We start from the raw sequence: 21,349 nt of genomic DNA, 5'->3' as shown, positions 1-21,349 counted from the left end.
TCAATACTTGGATAGAAGACCTCAAAGCAGCACTTACTCGATGAAGAAAGGACTGATAATGATTTTGTACCCRGCATCTGCTCTCCTGAAGCGCAGCCAATGCGGTGCTGGCTGGCTGAGTGCACTGGATTTCAGACAGGGTGAGAATGTGAGGGCTCAGCCATCGTTACTGTGATTGTTGGTTGTTATCTGAGCTCTGAGGGGCTTTCACTGAGAGCGGGTTCCCACTTGCCTAAATATAGTGTAAGTGTTGTGTATGTGGGAATGCCTGTGCCCCAGCGAGCGTGAAGAGCTGTGGGAGAACACAGGACACCATTCAGCTCTCCACTGGCAGCAATTAGGAAAGGTCTGCTGGCCCTAACAGGATTAGTCTTTCACCCCGAGAGCATCTAACACATGACATAAAGTAAACTGGTGTGTCGSTTCCTAACTGGGGCTCTCTGTTGAGTGACCTCCTGTTAACCCTTCCCAGCATGGAATGCCAGGGTTGGGATTCTTCCCCCTAAAGGTTCCCATCTCCATGATGTTATTTTCCTGCTGTCTTCTCTCTCTTCTCGTCCTTCTCCCCTCCCACCCCACACTCATCCTCTGGGGCCTGCAGCTGCAGCAGGATGAGCGGAGGGCCAAAACGGCTGCAACAGCAGTTACAGAGATTGGAGGGTGGGGAAAAGAGCAAGAAAGKCCTTCTGGTCTGGAAAGATTTAATCTAGCCCTTCATGCCTGGGAGAGAGTACAGCATGGAAAAGCAATGCAAGATTTCATTGCCAGCTATTTAAATCATACAGTCAGCAAAYCCGATCTCAAAAAACTGACAGTGCAGATCATCAGAGTTAAAGGAAGAGTACTGGCAACCACTCATACCATGCTGTGGTAGACTTCCAGCATGGATAATCTAATTTGGCTTGTTTCAATAGATTGTTGTTGTTTAAATTCTTTCTTACTATGTGCACAACTGTCTTGAGAACTCACTAATTGCACCATGCTGCTACTGAGTGGAAAATCATCGTAATACCTGCATTTCTGTACCATTGCCTGAAACAATTGYTTCTGTTTCTTGTGTATTGCAGAGTTCTTTGTAGACCTGGACTCAGTGATGGGACCCTTAACACAACACAGCAGTATGACCAATCTGGTTCGTTACGTTCGCCAGGGACTCCACTGGCTCCGCATTGAGGCTCATTTGTTGTAGTGACTGCTGCCCTGTTCATGACATCCCCATTCTTCTACCTCTACCAGCGCAGAGACGATCACTGGTGGAACTCCACTCATTTTTGGAAGTTTATTCATGTAACTTCATTTTTATTGCCTTTTTTAATATCCTATCTATTGGAAGTAGAAGTCACCATAAATGAAACTTATGACTCAAGAGCAGTATGTGTTGTACCATCTAATCATTTTTGACAATTTTCTATGCCTTGTGTCTCCTGGATCCTGCCATCCTTATGTGCTTTATGGAACGGTACATTCCCTGCAGTATTGTTTTAAGTCCATGCTGCCTTCAAGTGAAAACAAAAAAAAAGCACTTTGAGAAGATATGGATTCCTGAGAAATAGTACAAAGCGTCTTAAATATTTGAGGGTATATATGAGAAACCCCTTCTGAAATAAATTAGTAGAAGTTATAGCTATTCATTCAAAATCATCTTCTGAACCTGTACCGAGCTTTTCGACGCTTAATTCTGGCATCATTACCTGACTCAGTACATTCCTAAGATTTCATAAGTCCTATARGTTTAATCTCTAAAAGAGAACATTGAATATCTTACAGGTACATAATGTAAGATCACCAAAGGTGTTAAGAGGTAAAAGGTTGAAGGAATGCCTCATTAAAGAATGATGACACACTATGCAATGAGGTTTTGATATTCCATTCTTCCTGTTTATTGTTGGCTTAATAATTTCAGTAGGCAGCAGAATTTATTGCRGTTTTTAGACAGTTTCAAAATATTAGCTTTCTTAGTCTTATCTACCATTCCTATACTAAATCTGTGAATTTTCTTTCTGTTGTACTCTTTAGTCTCAAACAAATACTCATCCAAGATTTTTCTTCATAGAACAATCTCTCCTTGCATAGTGACTCACTGAAAGCGGATTTTAACAGGACTGCTGCACTCTAAGCATTGATATTGTATGTAAAAGTCCATTAATAAGTGTATGCAGATTCTCCAAGAACTATCTAGAAGTTTAACTAACCACCTACTGTTKAAACATTATAATTCCATGTGGCATCAATTTTCACCTGTTTTGTTCATTTCAGAGCATTAAAAACGAACAGTATTATCTTGCTATCTTGAAAAAAATGTCAAATTAAATAAAATCACCAGATTTACCCAAAAGCAATATAAAATTTGTTTAATAATGGCCATGAATACTTCAGTCAGATTACYTATTTTCCAAGCTCTGCATCTGTTTACCCATGCTGTCATGTTTTGGACCATTCCTCTAATGCGTGAATAATAATGAGACAATTCAGATAGAATTTCAAAGCAATTGTGAATAAATTGCACCATTTCACATTTGCTCTTTCCTCTTATTTTTTTTCCTGTTATAAACTGCACTGCTCTTCTGGTGCCACTGGAAGAAGCGCTGGTGCATGAAACAAAACAAAATGAATTTATATCAATAATTCACAAGGCTTTAAATGGTCTCATCTCATTCTTGATATAATGCCTGCATACCTTACTGAACTGTAAATTCCATTTCTATAAACAGAAAATGCTCGTAGCAATGTAAATATTATTCTGTCTCATCTCATTGAAATAATACAATATGTGTATTAAATGCCATCCAGATATTAGTTAATTGCAATTACCTTCTGCTATATAAACCTGTATATTCTTTAATCTGGTGAGTTATTGGATTCTACTCACTGGGTTGTGACCAGATAAATAGGACAAATTTGCATTTTAAAGGTTCAGACTGTTAAGATTTTTAGAGCAGGCCTTGGATATTTGCAATAAGAGCAGTTTAAGGACTCTGCCCAGTGCACATTTAAGGCAAACATTTCTGTAGCTGTTGTGAATTAGCTCGTTGTAGTACTACCTTTTCTTAAAAACCAATAATTCCTAATATTTTGTCCCACAAGACTGTATTGTAAACATAGCCAATATGCATCATTAGAGAAATTGTCCAGTGTAGGGTTTTCTGCAAAGGACATTTGCAGAACACGCACATCCTGTATTATCTGCACATTCCTGTTCCTGAGGTGGTGGATTCACCCTTATCTGTTCTCTGAGGGCTTTGGTAACACGGCTGAAACCTGAACCTGACACAATGGTCACACTSACTCTGGCCCCAGTAGCTAATGAATAAAACCACAGCACTGAGAACTACTCAGAAATGTAGATGAAAGGTGATGGTTGGGAGGGTTYTTTTAAAGAAAAAGAAAATCAAACATTTGAAATCAATTTTTTAATAGGTTGGTACTTGAGATGAAGTAGGGCTGGGCTGGTTTTGTCACAAGCCAGAGTTTTCCATTCTTTTTGCAAGTAACTATTAGTCTAATTAAGTGCATTGTCATCAGTTTCTCCTTTAATGTAGATTGAAATCCTAGACTTCCATGCATTTATGAGGGATAACGATGTCTTGAAGGGAAATCTTCAGACACAGGACAGTTCAGAGTCAGCTGCAGTCACTCAGTGATCACTAGGTATTATCTTTCCCCTGTTGCTTGTGATAAACAGGCTCCTATCTCTAAATTTACCCCATGTTCACAATCTTTTGCTTAAACAGCTTAAGGAATTAGCCCACCTGATTTTGTATCCTGTAACTTAGGTTGAAATGTATGCTGAATCAATGGCAGGATGATAATAAGTCCAGCAGTCAAGTCTAGGATCACAAGCCAACTTACTATTTAGCAGTCTTGTTTCAAAAGCAGCTTAGAAACAAATTAAATATGGAGAGTGAATTACTGTCTTATCCCTGGGGATGATGCTTCTTTTGGGTTAGTTATTAAGGATTATTGCACTTTTTACAGGCACTATATTCATCTCATTTCAATTGCCAACATGTCATCTTTGTGGAATCATTTTACCTCTTAAAATATTACTTCCAGCAGAGCTAATCAAATGAGATTGTTTGTTTGTTTGAATCCATGGGGAAGCAGCATGTCTGTGCTTGGGCATTTGCTATGTCTGCACTTAACACTGCCCAATTCAGGCTTCCAAACTCATGAACCAAGCACCAAAAATTACAAGACTGGCTTAAAATTGTGGGTTGGGGCGGGGGGAGGTCGGGTTTTGCTTTTTTTTTTAAATAAACTCTTTGGTTCTTGTATTGCCTTCTGGATACTGAGCTTTGAGACTGATTTCATAACATTTTCAGGCATTTTACAAGCATGCCAAGGGCCAGAACTGACACATTTGTTTTTAATWGTGATAAACTGGGACAGTGATGTAATCTCTTGACTTCTGTAGCTGGGATTTAAGGAGGACATCAAGCKTCCTAAAGCATTGCCAGAACTGATGAGACTGTCGTTTGTGACCCGTGCCTGAGAAGGTTTGGAGCAGTATCAAGAGTTCAGCAGTGGAGGGAGCAGGCCTGTAAAGGGCTAAACTCAAGCATGTGGGGTGTGAGACCCAAGGGCAGCAAAGTCCTAAATGCTCAAGAGAGGCATTTACATAGCACTTAACCTCCACCCCAAGGGCTGCAGCAGGTCTTCACTATTTGAATATCCAGCTCCTAGTGCAGTGAGCATCTCCAACCATGTGGTACGGGTTGGGTGCTTGAGAGCAGGGAGCAGAGGGAAAGCCTTTTTGTGATAGTCTTGGTGGCAGCTTTCACAGCTTGCTTCTTGTATCTTAATTTCACATTTTCTTATATGTTCTTTGGACTTTCAGTTATTTAAATATTCTCTCTGTGAATATATTGCCTCATTTATAAATTATCTCCTTTGAAAGGTAGAGACAGGGCTGTTGATGGTTATGTGGGGATTTTTAAAAAATAGGATTTGAGATATTCATTCCTCCTAAGGAGACAAAATAAGACAATTGAATTTGTACCTTAATTTCCATGCTTTTTTAAATTTCATATATTTTATTATGTTCTTCTGTCATGACAGTTTAGATTCACTGATGTTTTTAGGTACTTTGGAAKAAATGTTTTCAGTGTGTTTTTGTCAGCATTTAATGCTGTCTAAATCCAGTTATTAGTTTTGTGAGTGTACAGATAACAAAAATGGGGCTGGTAAGGATTCTTACTTAAGTATTAACATACTTCATTWCTTGGGGTTCAGGGGAAACTCCACACAGCATTGAAGCAAGCACATGGTGTGAAAGTGTGTACACATCTATGTAATTTATGCATGGATTTTCAGCAGAAAGTCCCTGCTCATTGCTTCATAGCACAGGAAACAGAACCRGTAGCAGTAAACAGAGCACTCCTACCACTGCTGGTGGTAGTGGCGTTATTCAAGTGTTCYTCTGTGGTTTGTGCACAATCCTGTTTGCATCTGCTGTCTCTTGCAGACAATGAAGGTGTGGCAGAAAGTAGCATCAACTCTGTCATCTCAGTCCTGTGGTCCCTAAAGTCTGTGTCAGGATTTTTCAGGTTAACGCACCATAAACCAGTGTATTGAAGTTTTAAGAAGGACAAAATATTTAACAAGTCACCAAAGAAAAAKAAGTTGTTGTTCTGAAGCAAGTATAGAAATGTCCCAGCTGTAGGCAGGGTGCAGACCAAGGGATCATTGCAAAGGGCCTTTCCCTCTCACAGCAGCTCCCTGACCTCACCTGAATGCACTGGGGTTGAGTCAAAGGGGATGAAAATGGGAAACCAGGCTACTGGCCTTATGATTTCTTCCAGCTTTACTTTACATGCTATTTGATAAATACAAATAAAACAAGTCTTCATGTTGGGAGAGCTCAATTCCTCTATTGCCAATAATGATCCTGAACTTCCAAGACATAACCAGAGCACAGCAATGCATGTTGGCATTCTCTGTTGTCTAATGAGATGTGTCTGTCTAAGGGCTTRTTTTGGTCATACCACTTGCTATTTAGCCTACATGTGTAGGCTAAAAACTATTAGGGTCTCCTTCATTATTGAAACGTTCATGCTGCTGAATACAAAATGTTCCTGCCTGACTTAGAGAATAGTCATCTTCCCCTGGAATCCTTGTCAGACCTGCCTTTCTGATGGACTTGGTAGCTTTACTTTAAGCCATTTTGTTTCAGAGATGTTTTGTCTTCCAAGATCAGTGATTCTGATCATCTCACACCAGTTTAAACCCCTACTGAAGTTGGGATAGGTTGAATTCAGATCTTGTGTACAGCTCAAGGGAGGATGTGGCTCTACAGAGAGCGATGAAATGAAAAAAATCTGTATCAGGTGTAGACGAGTTATTGCATAAAATTGGTGACAGATGAGAATCAAACCTGGCCTCATCAGGAGGCCAAAACCTGCAACAAAAATACTTTGATGAAAAGCTGTTCCCAGACCCATAGACTATGTAGTGRTATGTCAGGCATCTCACTGGCACTGTAATCATTTTAGGCAATGGTAAAGATGTCAAGAGTGGTTTAAAGAAAGTGGGACAAGCTGGTGKGGTTTGGAATTGTGAATTTCAGCTGTGTGTGCATCTTGGGAACGGGGACAAGGACCAACCATTRCTGTTGGTATGTCCTGCAAAGTCATACCTGTGCCATGGTATCCTGGGAAATCAAAATACAGCACCACTGCATACAGAGCGCCACCAGATGTTACAAAGAGCTAATTCTTGTCACTGCCCTGATGTCACCATCCAGTTAAACTATTATTTTTTGCATTGTTTGTACAAGAAGCAAGGACCAAGCCCACAGGCCCCGCAGCCACCTTAGGGTAGCATTGTGCATTTTGTGACCTGAGGTGGCCTCCCACAGATCTCCTGACCCCTCAGCCTACCCTGGGTGCTGGACACTAACGGTCTGTGTGCTGTGAATCCCCACATAGCCCTGCCTTCTGTGYTGGGGGACCAGTGCTGTGCCCAAGAGGACTGAGGGAGCCCAGTCCCACTGCCTGGGTGAGCAGAGCTTTCAGGTGTTGGTSCTCTGCAGCTGCAGAGGGACTGGGGTTTGAGCACTCACTCATACTTGCCCTCATCTGGAAATGCCAGTCAGGCTGACAGAAGCCATGCACACAGTGACAGCACAGAGCTCGGGCAATACCCACTGCACACACAACTGCAATTCAAATTGTAGTGTCCACAGGACCACTCCTGCTTACAGGACTCCAGCTGAGTCCCACTGATGCCAGTCTCAAAAGTCATGTGAGTGGACAAGGCAGCTGTTTGAGACTTTCTTCTTTGATTTTAACTGAATTCCTCTCTCTGCAAGTTCTGTAAGCTCTCTGTGCTGGATAGAAGTTTACTCACAGCTGTTTGAGTGTCGCCCTGTTGTAATACCATTAAGAGATCCTTCAGGTATAGATAGCCCTAATYTCTACTCTGTTATTTTCTTCCCAGAATTCAAAGGAAGGTCAGATTCTTAAGTGAATTTATTTGCTTTATTGGACAACAGTAACTGCAATGGACCAAAATTTGAGCTAAGCAAATGTAAAGTAACTTGGCTCAGCTGGTGGAACTCATGGCACCAGATTCTGCTGTCAAGTGGCAGTGGTGCAAGTCTTATGGAGCTTGCTGAGTAGTGTTTATCAAAGGAAAAGCTGGATAAATAAAATGGGATAGCCTAATTGGAGTGAAGTGTATAAAGCCAGAACTTCAGTTGCTTTAACCGAACTAATTAAATGCAATTATACCCATTTTTGTTCYGGCTGGGCACTCATCTCGCTGAAAGTAACTCAAGGTCTATGGACTAGAGCTGGAATAACTGCAAGCAGACTTGCTCTTCGACSAGACCATGTGTTGGCTCAGCCCTTGGTCAGGGAAACCACCACTGACTTCAGTGACAAGTAAAACGACGTTATGGACATGGAGAAGCTTTGACCCACGGGCAGGAGACATTTACCCTTGAATTTATGAAAGAACTGAGTAGTGGGTTTTATTTATAAATGTTTTATTTATAAGAGAGGTAGAGTACAAGTTCCTCAGCTGGTGCAAACTGGTATGGGAGTACTGATTTCCGTGGAGTTAATCTGATATGCACACACCAAGGAGCAAACCCTCGAACCCCAGACTAATTTTTGCCAATATATCTCTATGCAGATAAAGTCCCAAAGCTTTTATCGTCATGCCTTTTTACTKATCATGCCATTGAAATGATTAATGCTCCATAATCCTTGCCTGTAAGCAAATATTGTACTTTGCAAAGCTATGCAGTGTACAGCACATCATCAAACTGCTTTAGACCACACAGTCTGGGGGCATGTTATCAGAGACGAGGCGAACAGAGCATCTTTTGATCTGATGTCGATTACACCTCACTCTGCACTTCCACAGCTGAGCTTCCCGTACACACTGAGTGATGGCTGCACGTTTCTGACGACTGTGGGCCAAAGCTTTGGCTGATGTGCCTCTAAGTAGCTCCGTGGATGTCAGTGCTGATTTACACCAGCTGAAAAACCAGCCCTCTGCCTTTTCATCCTGTGCTGCATGCCCTAATGCAGCTTCMTAAATGCACACTGAGGCTGAGTGCATATTGAACTATTCTGATTCAGCACCAGATAATCCCTGCTAGAAAAARTTGGAGGGCAATTTCTGCCTGCCATCTAGACTTGCATATGGTTTGGTTTTAACTAAACGCATGTTGCAATTTCATTACTTCTCAGTTTAAATATTTACTGGCATCAGCATTAGCTTGCATAGAAAAATGGCAAATAAATTCAAACATRTCATAAATGCTCTCAGTCTAGAGATGGAATCTGTTACTTTAGTTCAAAGACATTGCAGCAGGCTAAGGGGGTTTCTCTAAGCCAAATGAGTTCTGTGCATTTAGAAATCATGGCCAATATTTATCTAGGCCCAATTCTGCTGTTCTTCCCCTGAGCATCCTGGTCGGCAGGTTGCTTCTCTGAAGTCCACAGAAGTAACTGTGTGAATTGGTGCTCAGCACACAGATTGCAGAAGCAGGCACTGAATATGTTAGGTTGCTGCAAKCAGGGGTTTAATTTTAGCCATATGTATCATTTGAGGACACTTAAAAATTATGTACATTTTATCCGAGCTGACAGTCCTTGTATTTCCATAAAATACTGTATAATTTATTCCTGTCTGTATTTTTGACATCTCTGGATTGCATATCTTCTACTGAATCTTAAATGTTGTTTTTTTTTTTAAACCCATATTCAAAAGGTCTAGGACATGTCATCACAGAATATGACAAGAAGTCAGAGATCTGGTGATGTTTTGCTTTGGTTTTGAGCTCTCCTTTGGTTTGTATTTTGGCTTGGCTGTGGTACTCCCAGAATTTTTGAAATGGCTCGACTCAATTCGAGTTACTTCCTGTCTTTTGGAAAAAAAAAAGGAAAATACAACTAAGGTTCAGGAAAAGCAATTCTGGCAAACTYGGTGGGTGTTTGTTCTTCCTAGCTGTCCTGATTTTTTAACCCTGCCATATTGGGAGTAGTCTAGTGTGTGGGTTCTCTCACCCACCTTTTCTGGCTGTTGTGGCAAATACTGTTTTTTCTTTTTTTTTTTTCTTTTTTGTGTGTGTGTGCGTGCGCATGTATAATTAACCAAAATATCAGGAAAATTTATATATGCTTTCTTCTGGTTCCTGGAAATAGAGCAACTTTATGACCTTATGGTCTTCCAGCAAAAATCAGATTTAATTTCTGCATTGCAGTGCAACTTAATTAGCTATTGGAATTAGATTATGGTTTACTAAATGGCCTTTTACCTTATGTTATGTTYTTACTTTTTATTTACTATTGAAGTAGCCTTTCTTTTTCTCATGTGTGCAAGTATCATATCAATAATCATTGCAATTCCACAAGGTGTCTTTGTTCTGAACAAGCATGTTATTCTTGTAAAGTTTTAAGTATAAGTTAAGATGTTTTGTACAGACCAAGGTAACTGTTAAAATGTCAAGCAATTACTGAAATGTTGTATAGTTATAAAAGTTTGATTTCTTTTGCTTTATATGTATAAAATTGTATCTTGCCTGTTTTGCTTTGTATTTCCAACGTGTTGCACAATTATGCATTTTGTTTACATTTGTTCCTTCTTCAGAAAAAAAAAAGAAATAACAGTAATACTTTATGTACAAACATTTTAAATGTACTTTTGTTGTTTTTAAACACAATGTCTCTGTATAAATAATATTGGTTGAACTGGTACATTCGTGTCTCTCATAGAGGGATTAATTATACTGCCAGTGCATTGAATTATTTAAAAAAAAAAAAGTAAAATAAAATTTTTATGAAAATGTAACCCATTTTATCACTATAAATTATTCTGTCTTCTGCTATTTTCTCATTCTCCTCCCAGGATACAATAAGTATGGTACAGTAAGTACTGTTTGTGGGAGAGCTGTCATTGGTTTTAATTTTTAATCAATGTGTTTGTGTCATTGCGGCGACTTAAAATGACTTGCTGTTGGAAAATAATGTAGTGCTGCTACCAGCTGTGAGGTAACAGGATCAATAATGTGCTCTCCCGTCCCRGAGGGGCCTCAGCCTAAAACCTGTCTGTCCCAAGCCCAGCCTAGAGGGGCCAGGATTCCAAGGAGGGTTTTTGGGACGAGCAGCGCGGGGCTCAAGTTGAGCCACTCAGAGTGCCCCGGTACCAGGAGAGCTGAGAACCCCGGGTCTGATCGTCCGTCCCTGCAAAAACAGCTCTGAGAGCACCAGGAATGAATGCCAGCTCAGGAGAGAGGAGACATCCCCGGAGACATGGAGCAGCCACGTGTGATGGGGTGGCCCACGGCAGGAATGGGATGTGGGGAGATCCTCAGTGGGGCTGCCCATGGCAGGAATGGGATGTGGGGAGCTCCCCAATGGAACTGCCCACACCAGGAATGGGATGTGGGGAGCTCCCCAATGGAACTGCCCATGGCAGGAATGGGATGTGGGGAGCTCCCCAATGGTGCTGCCCTCTCCAGGAATGGGTTGTGGGTTGTGGGGATCCCCCCGGAGCTGCAGAGCTCCCCGTGTGCCGGAGCTCACCCCCGTGCCCGCTCCAGGCCGAGCGCTCAGGTGAGGCCGAGGGGCCCATGGAGCGGCCCAGCGCAGCGCTGCCGGCACTGAGTCCATCTCAGGCCGCTGTCCCCGAGCTAAAGGAGCATCGCTCTGTGTACTCTCACCCTTGCAGTCCTGCTGAAAACATTTTCATCTCGCTCTGGAGAATTGCGTGCACTGGAGATGGCTCAGGAAGGTGTGGCCGGAGGTGGCTGGCGGGCACATCTCATGCCAGGCTATCGGGGACATCTCATGCCAGGCCATCAGGGACATCTCATGCCAGGCTATTGGGGACATCTCATGCCAGGCTATCGGGGACATCTCATCCCAGGCCATCAGGGACATCTCATCCCACACCATCAGGAAGGTGGTGAGCCCGGGGTGCAGATGGTGTCACAGAATGGTGCCTGGAGAGCAACACCAGTAGGTGTTAGTCTGGATTTGAGGCTGAGTGTGTGTTGTGATGTCCCCCTTATAACGAAGGGCCAGTGGCTGATAGCTTCCAGCCTCTCAGCACCACTCTGACCACAGGAAGCAGCTTAAAGCTGTCTGGTCTGACTAGGCTGGGGCTTTTCCAGTGTTCATCATCCCACATGTGTAATCGATTACCTGTAAAATGGGTGCTGGAGCCCCAGTCCTTCTTAGGCATGTGTCACTTCAGAAGGAAATCTGGAATGGGGTGTTTGGATCTCACTGTGTCACAGGTGCCCATTTGATATCCAAGGAGATGAAAACATCCTCTCTGCATATCTCAGACAGATCTTTTGGGTCACCAGGAGGGAGGGCAGTCTGATGCTTTGTGTGCCGTTCACTCCCAGAGCTCTTTTCATCCTCTGGGTGTACCCAGAAACCAGCTTGMAGCCTGACTTCAGACTGGCAGCTCATGTCATTCCCTGCATGTGTAACCTTGTAATCGGCTGTGAAGTGTTCTGTGATCCCAGCTATGAATGATGAATGGCTCCACATAAACCTGTGCTGTACAGCACTGTTAGTGTGACTGCTCGACTCAGAAAAAAAACCCRAAACCTCTGGAAAAAGAAAAAGGGGGGTAATTTTTCATACAGCCAGCACATGGGATTCCCACAGTAGCAAAAGATGCCATCCTGCTGAGTAGAGGCAGAAGTGTCTCCTGCAAGTATGGCAGTGACAGGGAWAATGGAAGATGGGTATTTGGGTGCTCATTTTCATAGACAATTTCACAACAACCTCAGGCAAGGTATCGTGTGCCCTGTTCCGCAGCCAAGGAGACATCTCCCCTCCCTCCCTGGCCAGGGCTGAGGCAATGGAGTAGGATATTCATAAAAGCTACGAAGGCTCGAGTGAGACAAGAAGCGCTATAGTTTGGCAGCCAGTTGAGATGATTTAACTGCACGACTCCCTCAGGAAAGAGTTTGGCCCACGACAAGCTGCTCTAGACCACAGGATGTTTCAYTGCCAGCACAAAGATGAAGAGCTTGTGAAGCCTTATTTATATCTGAAAAGTCTGGCTGGAGCTTCCCGTGGTCTGTAGAGCTCAGGAGTAGAAAGCACAGCCCAAACACTGTCACTAAAAGGCTGAGACTCCTCAGCCCCTCCTACACACATGGTTCAGAAGGAAAGTAGTGCAGCATCAGCTCTACATAATAGGCAGGGATTTCACTTACCAGCTGCATTTCAAAGTGGGTTTAGATATCTTTTTATTGAAAACAAAGCACACGTGCATAGGATTTTTTTCCCTCCATCCTGTGTCCACACATTTGGAAGGACTTTATTACAGCTAATGTAAACATGTTCAGCAAACAAACCACACATCAAGTTAATGTTAAGCAAAAGTTCCTGCTCATCTGAGCTACAGAAGAACCTCTGCTGATGTTTTTTTAGGCACATGTGTACACTGGCCTTGTGTAAGAGACGTGTTCTTCTCTCTTTTAGGGACCTGTACACCTGGGAGCACATGAGAACAGCTAAACACAAGGCATTGGTTGGTARGTCAGACCTCAGGAGCTGGACTGCAGAAGAAAAGATRCTATCMGAGAATCACAGAATAGGCTGAGTTAGAAAGGACCCATCAGCATCATCAGAGTCCARCTAGACCTATCTGTAGGATTATTTGCTCAAGAATTTACATTTTTAAAGGAAAATTTGGGTGAAAAATTAAAACAAAAAACTGAACAGCCACCACTACCACCACCACCATTTGCTCCCCATTTCTCAGCCWGCTCGAAGCAAACAGGGTTCACCCTCTTGGCTGGGGAGTTCTGTGAGAAATGTGTGTGGCTGGAAGTGATGAAGCCACATGGAAAATTCTCCATTTTCTGCTAAGGGAGCTGAGTCATGCTGCCAGAGTACCAGGGTGCCAGCTTCTCTCTCAGGTCCAGCACACCAGCTCTCATCTGCTGGGAGAGTAAAGCCCCMAATGACTGCTGCATTTGAAGGGCAACTCCCAGCTGTGGCAGGGGCTGCTGGAAAACTCAGCACCCCCTGAGTACCCCTCAGTGCTGATCCTGGGATTTGAGGAGCATCAGGATTCTGTTTTATTCTCCATTCCAAGTAATTTCATCCTCAGAGAGGTGTAACAGATAGCAAATTCTGCAGCACATTTTCTTTCTAGGATTTGTTTGGGGTTTTGGGGGGGGTTGTGTGTGTGTGGTCTGGGGTTTTTTTTCCTTGCAACTCTACATTCGCTGCCTATCAAGCAGGAAGGAGCTAAATAAAAAACTTCAAGCCATCAGTTTAAGGGCAATCACCCATGTGTTTGGGATATGCTGGCATGGAATTATCTGCAATGAGAAGCTGCTTGCCAATCAGCCCTGTGGAACTCCACCGCCTTTATCTTCCTGGAAGTGGATGCGACTCATTCAGTGAAGCCCAGAACTCAAATCTCCAAGGCCATCTGTGGTCTGGGAGCTCATTAGGCAAGAGAAGCTCCTCCAGATGGGTGTCCAGRGCATTCCCAGTGCCCCAGCCACTGTCCAGTGCTGCCAAAGCTCTGAGCCTGAGCTGCTGCTCCTGAGTGTCCTCCTGCCTGGTTCCACAGACCCGCAGTGGGAGGCAGCAAATTTGCCCCAGGGGAGCACAAAGGCTGCAGAATCCTGACTGGGACAGGACAGGTCAGAGGGGCAATGGGTGTGAAACTCTGACTCTGGCATTGAGAAACAGAGAGGACCTTGAAAAAATACTTTGAAATGAAATATTCCCCAGCCAAGATGACACAGTGTCTCCGGCTTGGAAYGGGCTTCAGTGAGTCTGTGCCAGCTTCAGGCACAGAGATGAGTTTCTCCCTAAGGGCTCCTGTGACTGAGGGTCACTTGGGTRTCCAGAGACTGCATACAGACATTTTGACAGCAGGCTCTTTTCCACACTACTCTGTTAAATCCCTTCTTGGCTCCACAGAGCTGGCGTTTGCTCAAGGACAGACCCATATCCTCCACACTGCCCCAATGTGAAGGTGGTGAGGGACTGGCCCTGCAAAACACCTAATTAATTCTGTTCTAGGCAGGAAAGGCCTCCTTTAGTGCTCAAKGTAGCAGATTGCTGTGACACTGGTGTCCTTGTCATGGTGGCATTGGGAATATATGGATTCCCCACGGCCAGGGCTGTCCCCATTGTAATCCCAGCAGCTGCTGCCCTGCTGCAGGAATGGGCTTGTTCAGCCACTAAGGGAAGGCTTGAATTTACCAGGATTTACCAGGTGAACTTGGTGGCCTGTTGGTGTTCAGATTAAAGCAGGTGACCACAACGACTAAAAATCTATCAGTGTATTAAAGAGGTCATCTGATCTCACCACGGCAAGTGACACAGAGCCTTAGCCTAAAACACAGGTTATTCCACACTAACTTAAAATATCAGACCCCAGAGTAAGTGAAAACAGACCTGGGCCTTCAGTTTTTTAGCAGGAGCATGAAAAGCGGTGCAGCTGCATTGACCACTCAGGGCTCACACGGGCGGAACAATGATCTCACTGTCAGAACTGGCATCTCCTGCGGCGAGCGCTGGACTCGGGAGCAGCGGAAACGTCACCTCCGTGGCTCAAGGAGGCATTTCAATCTCAATCATCTCTGAATCAATCAATGGAAAAAGCACATCTATGTTAATAATGAGGCACCGTGGGCCAGCACACAAAGCTCCCCGTGCCTGGCACCGGGGCTGCCCGTGTGCTGCCAGCCCATGGCTCAGGCCCCAGCTCTCTAATTGCCTCCGCCAGTGCTATCAGCCCCCCAAAGTCGCTGTTTGTGTGCGATTCCAGGAGGGTAATTTATTACCCTGAAGAGCCTGACTCTTCTCTGCCATCCATCTACATCCTGGGTTACGTTGTTTATGTTAGCATAATCATTTCTCATGGAGAATGTCAATAAACGCTCGAGACAAAAGGAACACCAACACCACCAACAACAAAAAGCCCAACTGCTAAATAATTCCTAGAATGAGTTGTCAGAAACCTTTTATTTACTGATTCCGCGCATTTCATTTATTCCTGGCAGTGGGCCAACCTCTCTGACAGTTAAGATTTATTGATTTAATTGCCTAGGGTAACCATGCAATAAAATCATCTCAAAGATAAATTTTCATGGCACTGTGCAGCATTGAAGTAATTTTTCAAGTGCTATGGCTATATTTCTGCAGGTTACAGGTGCAAAATTTGCTTAAAGCAGAAATGTCTCATTATTGTAACCCCAGCACATCAGTGTGGTCCCTCCTGTGAAACTCTTTTCTTCTTTCCCCTGTCTCCTTACCCTTTCTTTCTCTGTCACTGACTCTTTCCATATCTTTCCCCCTCCTATTTTTTTTTAAAAGGTGCAACACAGGTCTCTTGGAAAACAAATTATATTTTCTTAATTGGTTCATATATTCAATGCCCAGGAGAAGAGAGGCTTCAGTTTAATTAGTAGTGGGCTTAGAGGTTATTTACAATGTTATATAGAAGCATTTGTTTCCAGCTGTGAGATGCTTTTTAACACTGAGGCCTCACAATGTAGCTGATTGCCATTTGTGACATTATAGTTTATTGAATCTTTAGATCTTTTTATTTACACTGTTAAAGGGCTCATTATACTTCAGAACAAGGAGCAAATGAAAATCCCTGATTAAATCCCAGGATAATGGCAACATGTCTGAAGTCAGAGATAGTCTAAACTTTTAAAAATGTGAAACATTTTCTTCTTTCTTATGATATATTTGGGGAGGGAGAAACTGTTTGGTTTCAGTGTGGTATTTAATGACATGTTGTTCTGGCAGCTGTGACAGCTCCTGTTGCCAGACCTGAGTGTTTAATTCCCCATCCTGCCCTGCTGAGGACATTTGGCCAAAGGCAGTTCCGAGGTGCCACCCGCACTGTGGGCTCCCAGCCGGGCACRGGAAAGGGTGGCTGCCAGTGGCCACCATGGCCTGGCTGAGCCAYGCCAGAGCTGAGTCCAGCAGCCCAAACATCACCAGATAAACCAGGAAAGGAGGKGTTTTGCTCTGCCAGCCTAGCATGGATGCACAGGGAGGGCAGGAGACAGCTGTGCTGTGGGGTTGCTGGGCTGCCAACTCCCAGCCACCTCCTCAGGGTCACCCTGTCCCTGGACAGCCACCAGCCCTGTGCTGCAGGGGGTCAGTGCAGCTTCCCCAGCACCTCTGCAGCTTCCTGGAGTCATTGGCAGGGCTGCTGCCACGTTTGCTCATCCTGAATGGCTCTTAGTCCTGCGTGCCAGTGAACTTCTCCTGCACCAACCTCATCCTGCAGCTGTCTCTTCCCTGCACATCCCTGACTCTGGCCCGAGGAGCCCTCCCTGGGCACTCAGCACRGCTCCACAGCCTGGGCTACCCCAGCTCTCACTGCTGCTGCTGCTGCCGTGTCCAAACACTGCCTGTTTGGGGAGATGTTTACTGCAAGGGTGCAATCAATTTCCAGCCTTGCAGGTGGCTGCAGGGCACAATGCCTGGTCCAGTGGCTGCCACGCTGCCCGAGTGGACCATTGGCCCTCGCTGGAGTGAGGGTGCAGCACTGTCCCTCCACCATGCAGGACAGAGCTGCTGCCTGATGGGTGATGCACTGCTGAGCACTTCTGCTGCACTGCACTGCACTGGAGGGCTGCATTGTACACTGAAACTGCCACAGCAGCCACCAAAAAACCCAACCCTACATACAGAAAATGCACAAAAGATCTATTAAAGCTGAATCTAATTTACAAGCAAGACAACCACATCTTTGGTCTGTTCATCTGGATTAAATCCAAGACAAACTGCACGTGAGATGTGYTCCTATCTCTGAGGGATAATTTGCTCCTTCTTACCAAAGATGGGCAGATTAGGGTCTGTGTTATCATTGTTAACCCATGAATGTATCASATGGAGCAGTTTGCAAAATAAGCTGATTTCAAATTATTAGCAATAAAATGTGAAAATGACTGKATGGCTTATATTTTCTGGTGGAAAAGAGAGCTTGGACTTGCAGATTTGCTCCRCTGACAAGCTTGTGGGTCYCCCAAAGCAAACTCTGACTTTAAAGTCCGGGRCCTTTATGCTCACAGTTTAACCTCTTTGACCTCTACCCCTCTGACTTCAGCCTTTCATTAGGTGAAATACAAAGGCAGGTTGGATACATTAAAAAGAGAATTAGTGAGAAGAGAGGCAGTTGAATCAATAATSTCAGTAAAGGTAGACCTATTTATAGAGAAACAATGTCAGCATATGATAAACCTGTGAGTAAATTGGCTGAAAGCCCAGAGCTTTGTACTGGTTTGGAGAGCAGGAAGGGATCTGAGCAGCAACAAGCACAATCAGTAATCCCAGGGCTCAGGTGTCAGCCATGCCAAATGGGAACCAGAAAACCCMAAAAAAGGATGAGGGAAAATTGGCATGGTTCCAGGTGTTGCCAAAGGAAAATGCCGAGTTCTTTAGGCGGTGATGGGGAGAGCTGAGGACTGCGCTCTCTCTCTTTGAAACAGGGATCTCATCAGGCTGTGAGCTGAGCACATCTCCCACCCTGCAAACACACACRAGCCTCCAGGCACCTCCAATCAACAGGCACCTCCAAATTTGAGACAAAACCTGTCCAGGTATTCAGAAAAAAACATCCCACATTTACCAGCTGGAARCACTAGGTCCTTCCACTGATCACCTTGAGAAGAAACCTGTCAACTTCAGAGAATCTGGTTCACTCTAACCAATCTAATCCTTGAGTCAGGCTCTTTTTTAAGATAACAGGCCACTCAAAGCAATCTGAATACCAGTCTATACTCGGGTCTATAAATAATTAATATTGACAAGATGTAACATCCTCTTTCTTTTCATTGACTCTATAGAAAGTCAAGGGATGTGAGCTTTACTGTGAGCTAAGTTAATGTTTTAATCCTAAGGGTCTTGGGGGCCTACCATGGAATCACATGCTGAGCATACCCTTGGTTATCAGCATTAGTTGAAAAATTTTGAAAGAACAGAATTTCTGTTTCTTGTGAACGCTTGAGCAAGTCTGATTCCAGTTCCAAAGCTATTTGTTTTACTCAATTGTCAAAATTTTCCTTCTTTTCACTCTGATCCCAGAAGTTCCCCAATAACTTCTCTAAGTTCTCCCCAGAGCACTCAGAAAACTTCAGCCTGAGTTACATCATGTCCTTTATTCTGTTTCCTCAGGTTCTGAGATGGCTTCAGTGAAGTAGGACACACCAGATGACRTAGGCAGTTACATTTTTGCTTATCTAACTCCTGCTATTTTTTTTTCCTTTTGCAATTCCCTGCTGCTCTGGGCAGGCTGACAACCCATGAATGTGAGAGTACAGGAAGACTTGTGTTTGTGGAGGGAGTTCAGAGATTGCAACCAAACCAAGAAGCCCTCAAGTGAATAAAAACTTACCCAGCAATGAAATTGCTTCAAAAAAAAGAAAGCCCCTATCCTGAGTTCCAGGTATGCAGATCCAAATGTGTGCCATAGAAACTGTTCCAAATAAACAAAAGTGTAGGAGATGGGCTCACATCAGTGCACACAAATCACCTGAGCCCTATCAAAAATCCACAGTATTGAGCCCTTCCAGGAGATCTCAGTTAGTCTCATTTGAAGGGAGTGATCAGGTAAGACAAGGGTGTCAGGTGGCCAGGTTTAGAGTCTTGTGAGTGGTAACCTCTGGGAGTGATGTCCTAAACCAGGCTGGGACTGCTGGTTTTGATGCAGTCGATTCTGTTCAGTCTGTAGCCATGTTAGTCCAGTCCTGGATGCACAGTGAGTGTGTGCTAGAGGTCCCAAATAGAATGTAAATAAAAAGGGACAGGACTATCAATCATGTTAAGAACCCTACTGGCATACACTGTGCTCAAACATATAGCCTAAACATCTCTAAAAAGCGCATTTTTAAAGAACCAGAATTACAAGCTGTTTCAAAACTGCTGCACTTTATTAACATTGAGAATATGTCCTTTGATATAAACTCCTCTAGAAATGATCCAGATGAATTAGCACAGGCAAATCTYGCTGAGTTGGAAAGCGTTGAATGGGGAGCAGTGCAGTCAGTGAATAATGAAAGTAAACCATCATTCTGAAGTATGACTAATGGTGACATGGCCTGTCTAGAAGAACAAATAGCCAAGACATGCTACTTGGCCCCAAAACTGGGCTGAACATCTTTTGAAATTACTTCATTGCTGTATGAAGATTATTAGCAAAACAGTAAACCCTGCCAACTTGTGGACTACAACTCCAATKAGAAAGAATTTTACTTGTCCACAGGAGAGACAGATGATTCACTTTGTAAAGAAGCGGAATTATTACTCTTAGAGGCAATATTAATAGATCCATCCAAAATCGCCCATGGAACACATCTATTGACGTCGCCAAGATCTTCAGCTGAAAAATGTGCAGAGAAGCTTAAATCTGCAATGTAGAATGCTGCAGTGAAGTGATTACATTTCGTGGCATCTAAAATGCTTTTATCAAAGGATGACTTGACAAGACATCAAGATAGCTAAATGCTTAGAACTGCATGTCAATCAAAAACTTCCATGTATTATTCAAGGTGCAGACTGAGCTTCAGTGAGGCAAAGGGAAAATACTAAACTAAGGCTTGTGGAGAGTGTGTTTTTGTAAAGATAGCAGATATCTTCTGCAATCTAAGTACATTCATTCTGCTTCCTGGGCTGGATGCATGGGGTGTGATTTTACCAGCTGCATGGGGAATTAATTTGACCCACAGAGTCTCATTGAGTAGGTGGGGTAAATGCATTGTCTCAGCCCAGTATGGCTGCAGGGCCAGGATGGGCTTGTATAAAATTCCCAGTTATTCCATTGGCACCATTTCCTGCAGGCCTCTCAGAGCATCTAAAATGAAATTATTTTTTGCTATGGAAGTGATCAAAATACTGGCAAAATGRTGTGACAAAGAAGCAATAATAGCAGAGTTCAAGCCTGGGAATAATCCACCACCAAAAGAAGGAACACACACTTTAACTCCCTCCCTCTGTGTGGCACAGCAGAAATATGGGGCATCACCTGAGAAAAGGACAGGGTTGARTTATTGCACTGTTAAAACCAGGAGTGAAACAAAGGTAAACACAGCTCATSTTTGATTTGTCATCTCCTTGCAACTGTCTAATTGCCTTCTATACTCAAAGGGTTTGCAAGGCAAGAGTGGGAGCAGAATGAAAGACAGCCGCCTCAAAGATGTTAAATATACCTATTATGGGGGAAAAAAGCAAATTTTCCTATAGGACACATGTATCAATTAAATCTTTCAATGGGGACCCATCCCTTGTGCCCCCTGGCTGTGTTACACAACTCTATTTACGCCTTTAGTTAATAGGAACGAGCAGTTACCACAGCAATTATGACTTTTTACGGTGTACATAAAGTTCTTTATACAGTTAAGAGATAGGGTCAGTGTTTAAGCTTAGCTCAGCACTTAGCAAGCTTTCCTTCCTGGATGTTTTGATTACTTAGGAAAGCTTTAACCTCTACAGTGTAATGAAGGCTGGAAAGTTGTAGGGCAATTTGTAGGAGAAAGGGTGTGCATGAGGATACGTGYACTATTATGAAGCTCAATAAATAATCATGTGAAATTGCTGGCATTTAGGACCCTCCAGAGGGGAGCTTTCCCAGCTGSCTCCTGATCCCTCATACTCTGAGTAATTCCAGATTAAATCCACTGACTTTGTGGAAGTGTGTGTGACATCAGAAGCATACCCTGCATTTCTGCAGCACAATTTAATTGTCTCCAGACAGCAGCAGCGGGGCTGTGCGTGGCTCCAGCCGTGGGGCAGCTCCTCCCTCCCCAGGGTGGCTCCAGGGAAAGCAGTGCAATGTCCCAATGGTCAGAGCTGTGGGAATGATGTAAGATGYCTTCCACTTGCATTTT

At 43.7% G+C, this 21,349-nt stretch overlaps 1 protein-coding gene across 4 annotated transcripts in view; it reads left to right on the top strand.

Moving 5' to 3' along the window:
• The window catches only part of AFF2 (ALF transcription elongation factor 2), a 299,561-nt gene extending 289,269 nt beyond the window's left edge, over positions 1-10,292 (top strand). For all 4 annotated transcript variants that reach the window (XM_057372254.1, XM_057372256.1, XM_057372255.1 and 1 more), the window contains one exon: positions 1,068-10,292. In XM_057372254.1, the coding sequence (XP_057228237.1) occupies positions 1,068-1,189 (122 nt within the window). In that variant the 3' untranslated portion in view covers positions 1,190-10,292. The remainder of the gene's footprint in view (positions 1-1,067) is intronic.
• The last annotated feature ends 11,057 nt before the right edge of the window (positions 10,293-21,349 follow it).

The sequence above is a fragment of the Malurus melanocephalus genome, unplaced genomic scaffold (assembly GCF_030028575.1).
Source record: "Malurus melanocephalus ecotype Western Australia unplaced genomic scaffold, MMel_1.1 scaffold_168, whole genome shotgun sequence".
In the NCBI taxonomy this organism is placed as follows: domain Eukaryota; kingdom Metazoa; phylum Chordata; class Aves; order Passeriformes; family Maluridae; genus Malurus; species Malurus melanocephalus.
Note: the sequence above shows the minus strand (reverse complement) of the source record. Positions and strands in the feature narration are given on the sequence as shown.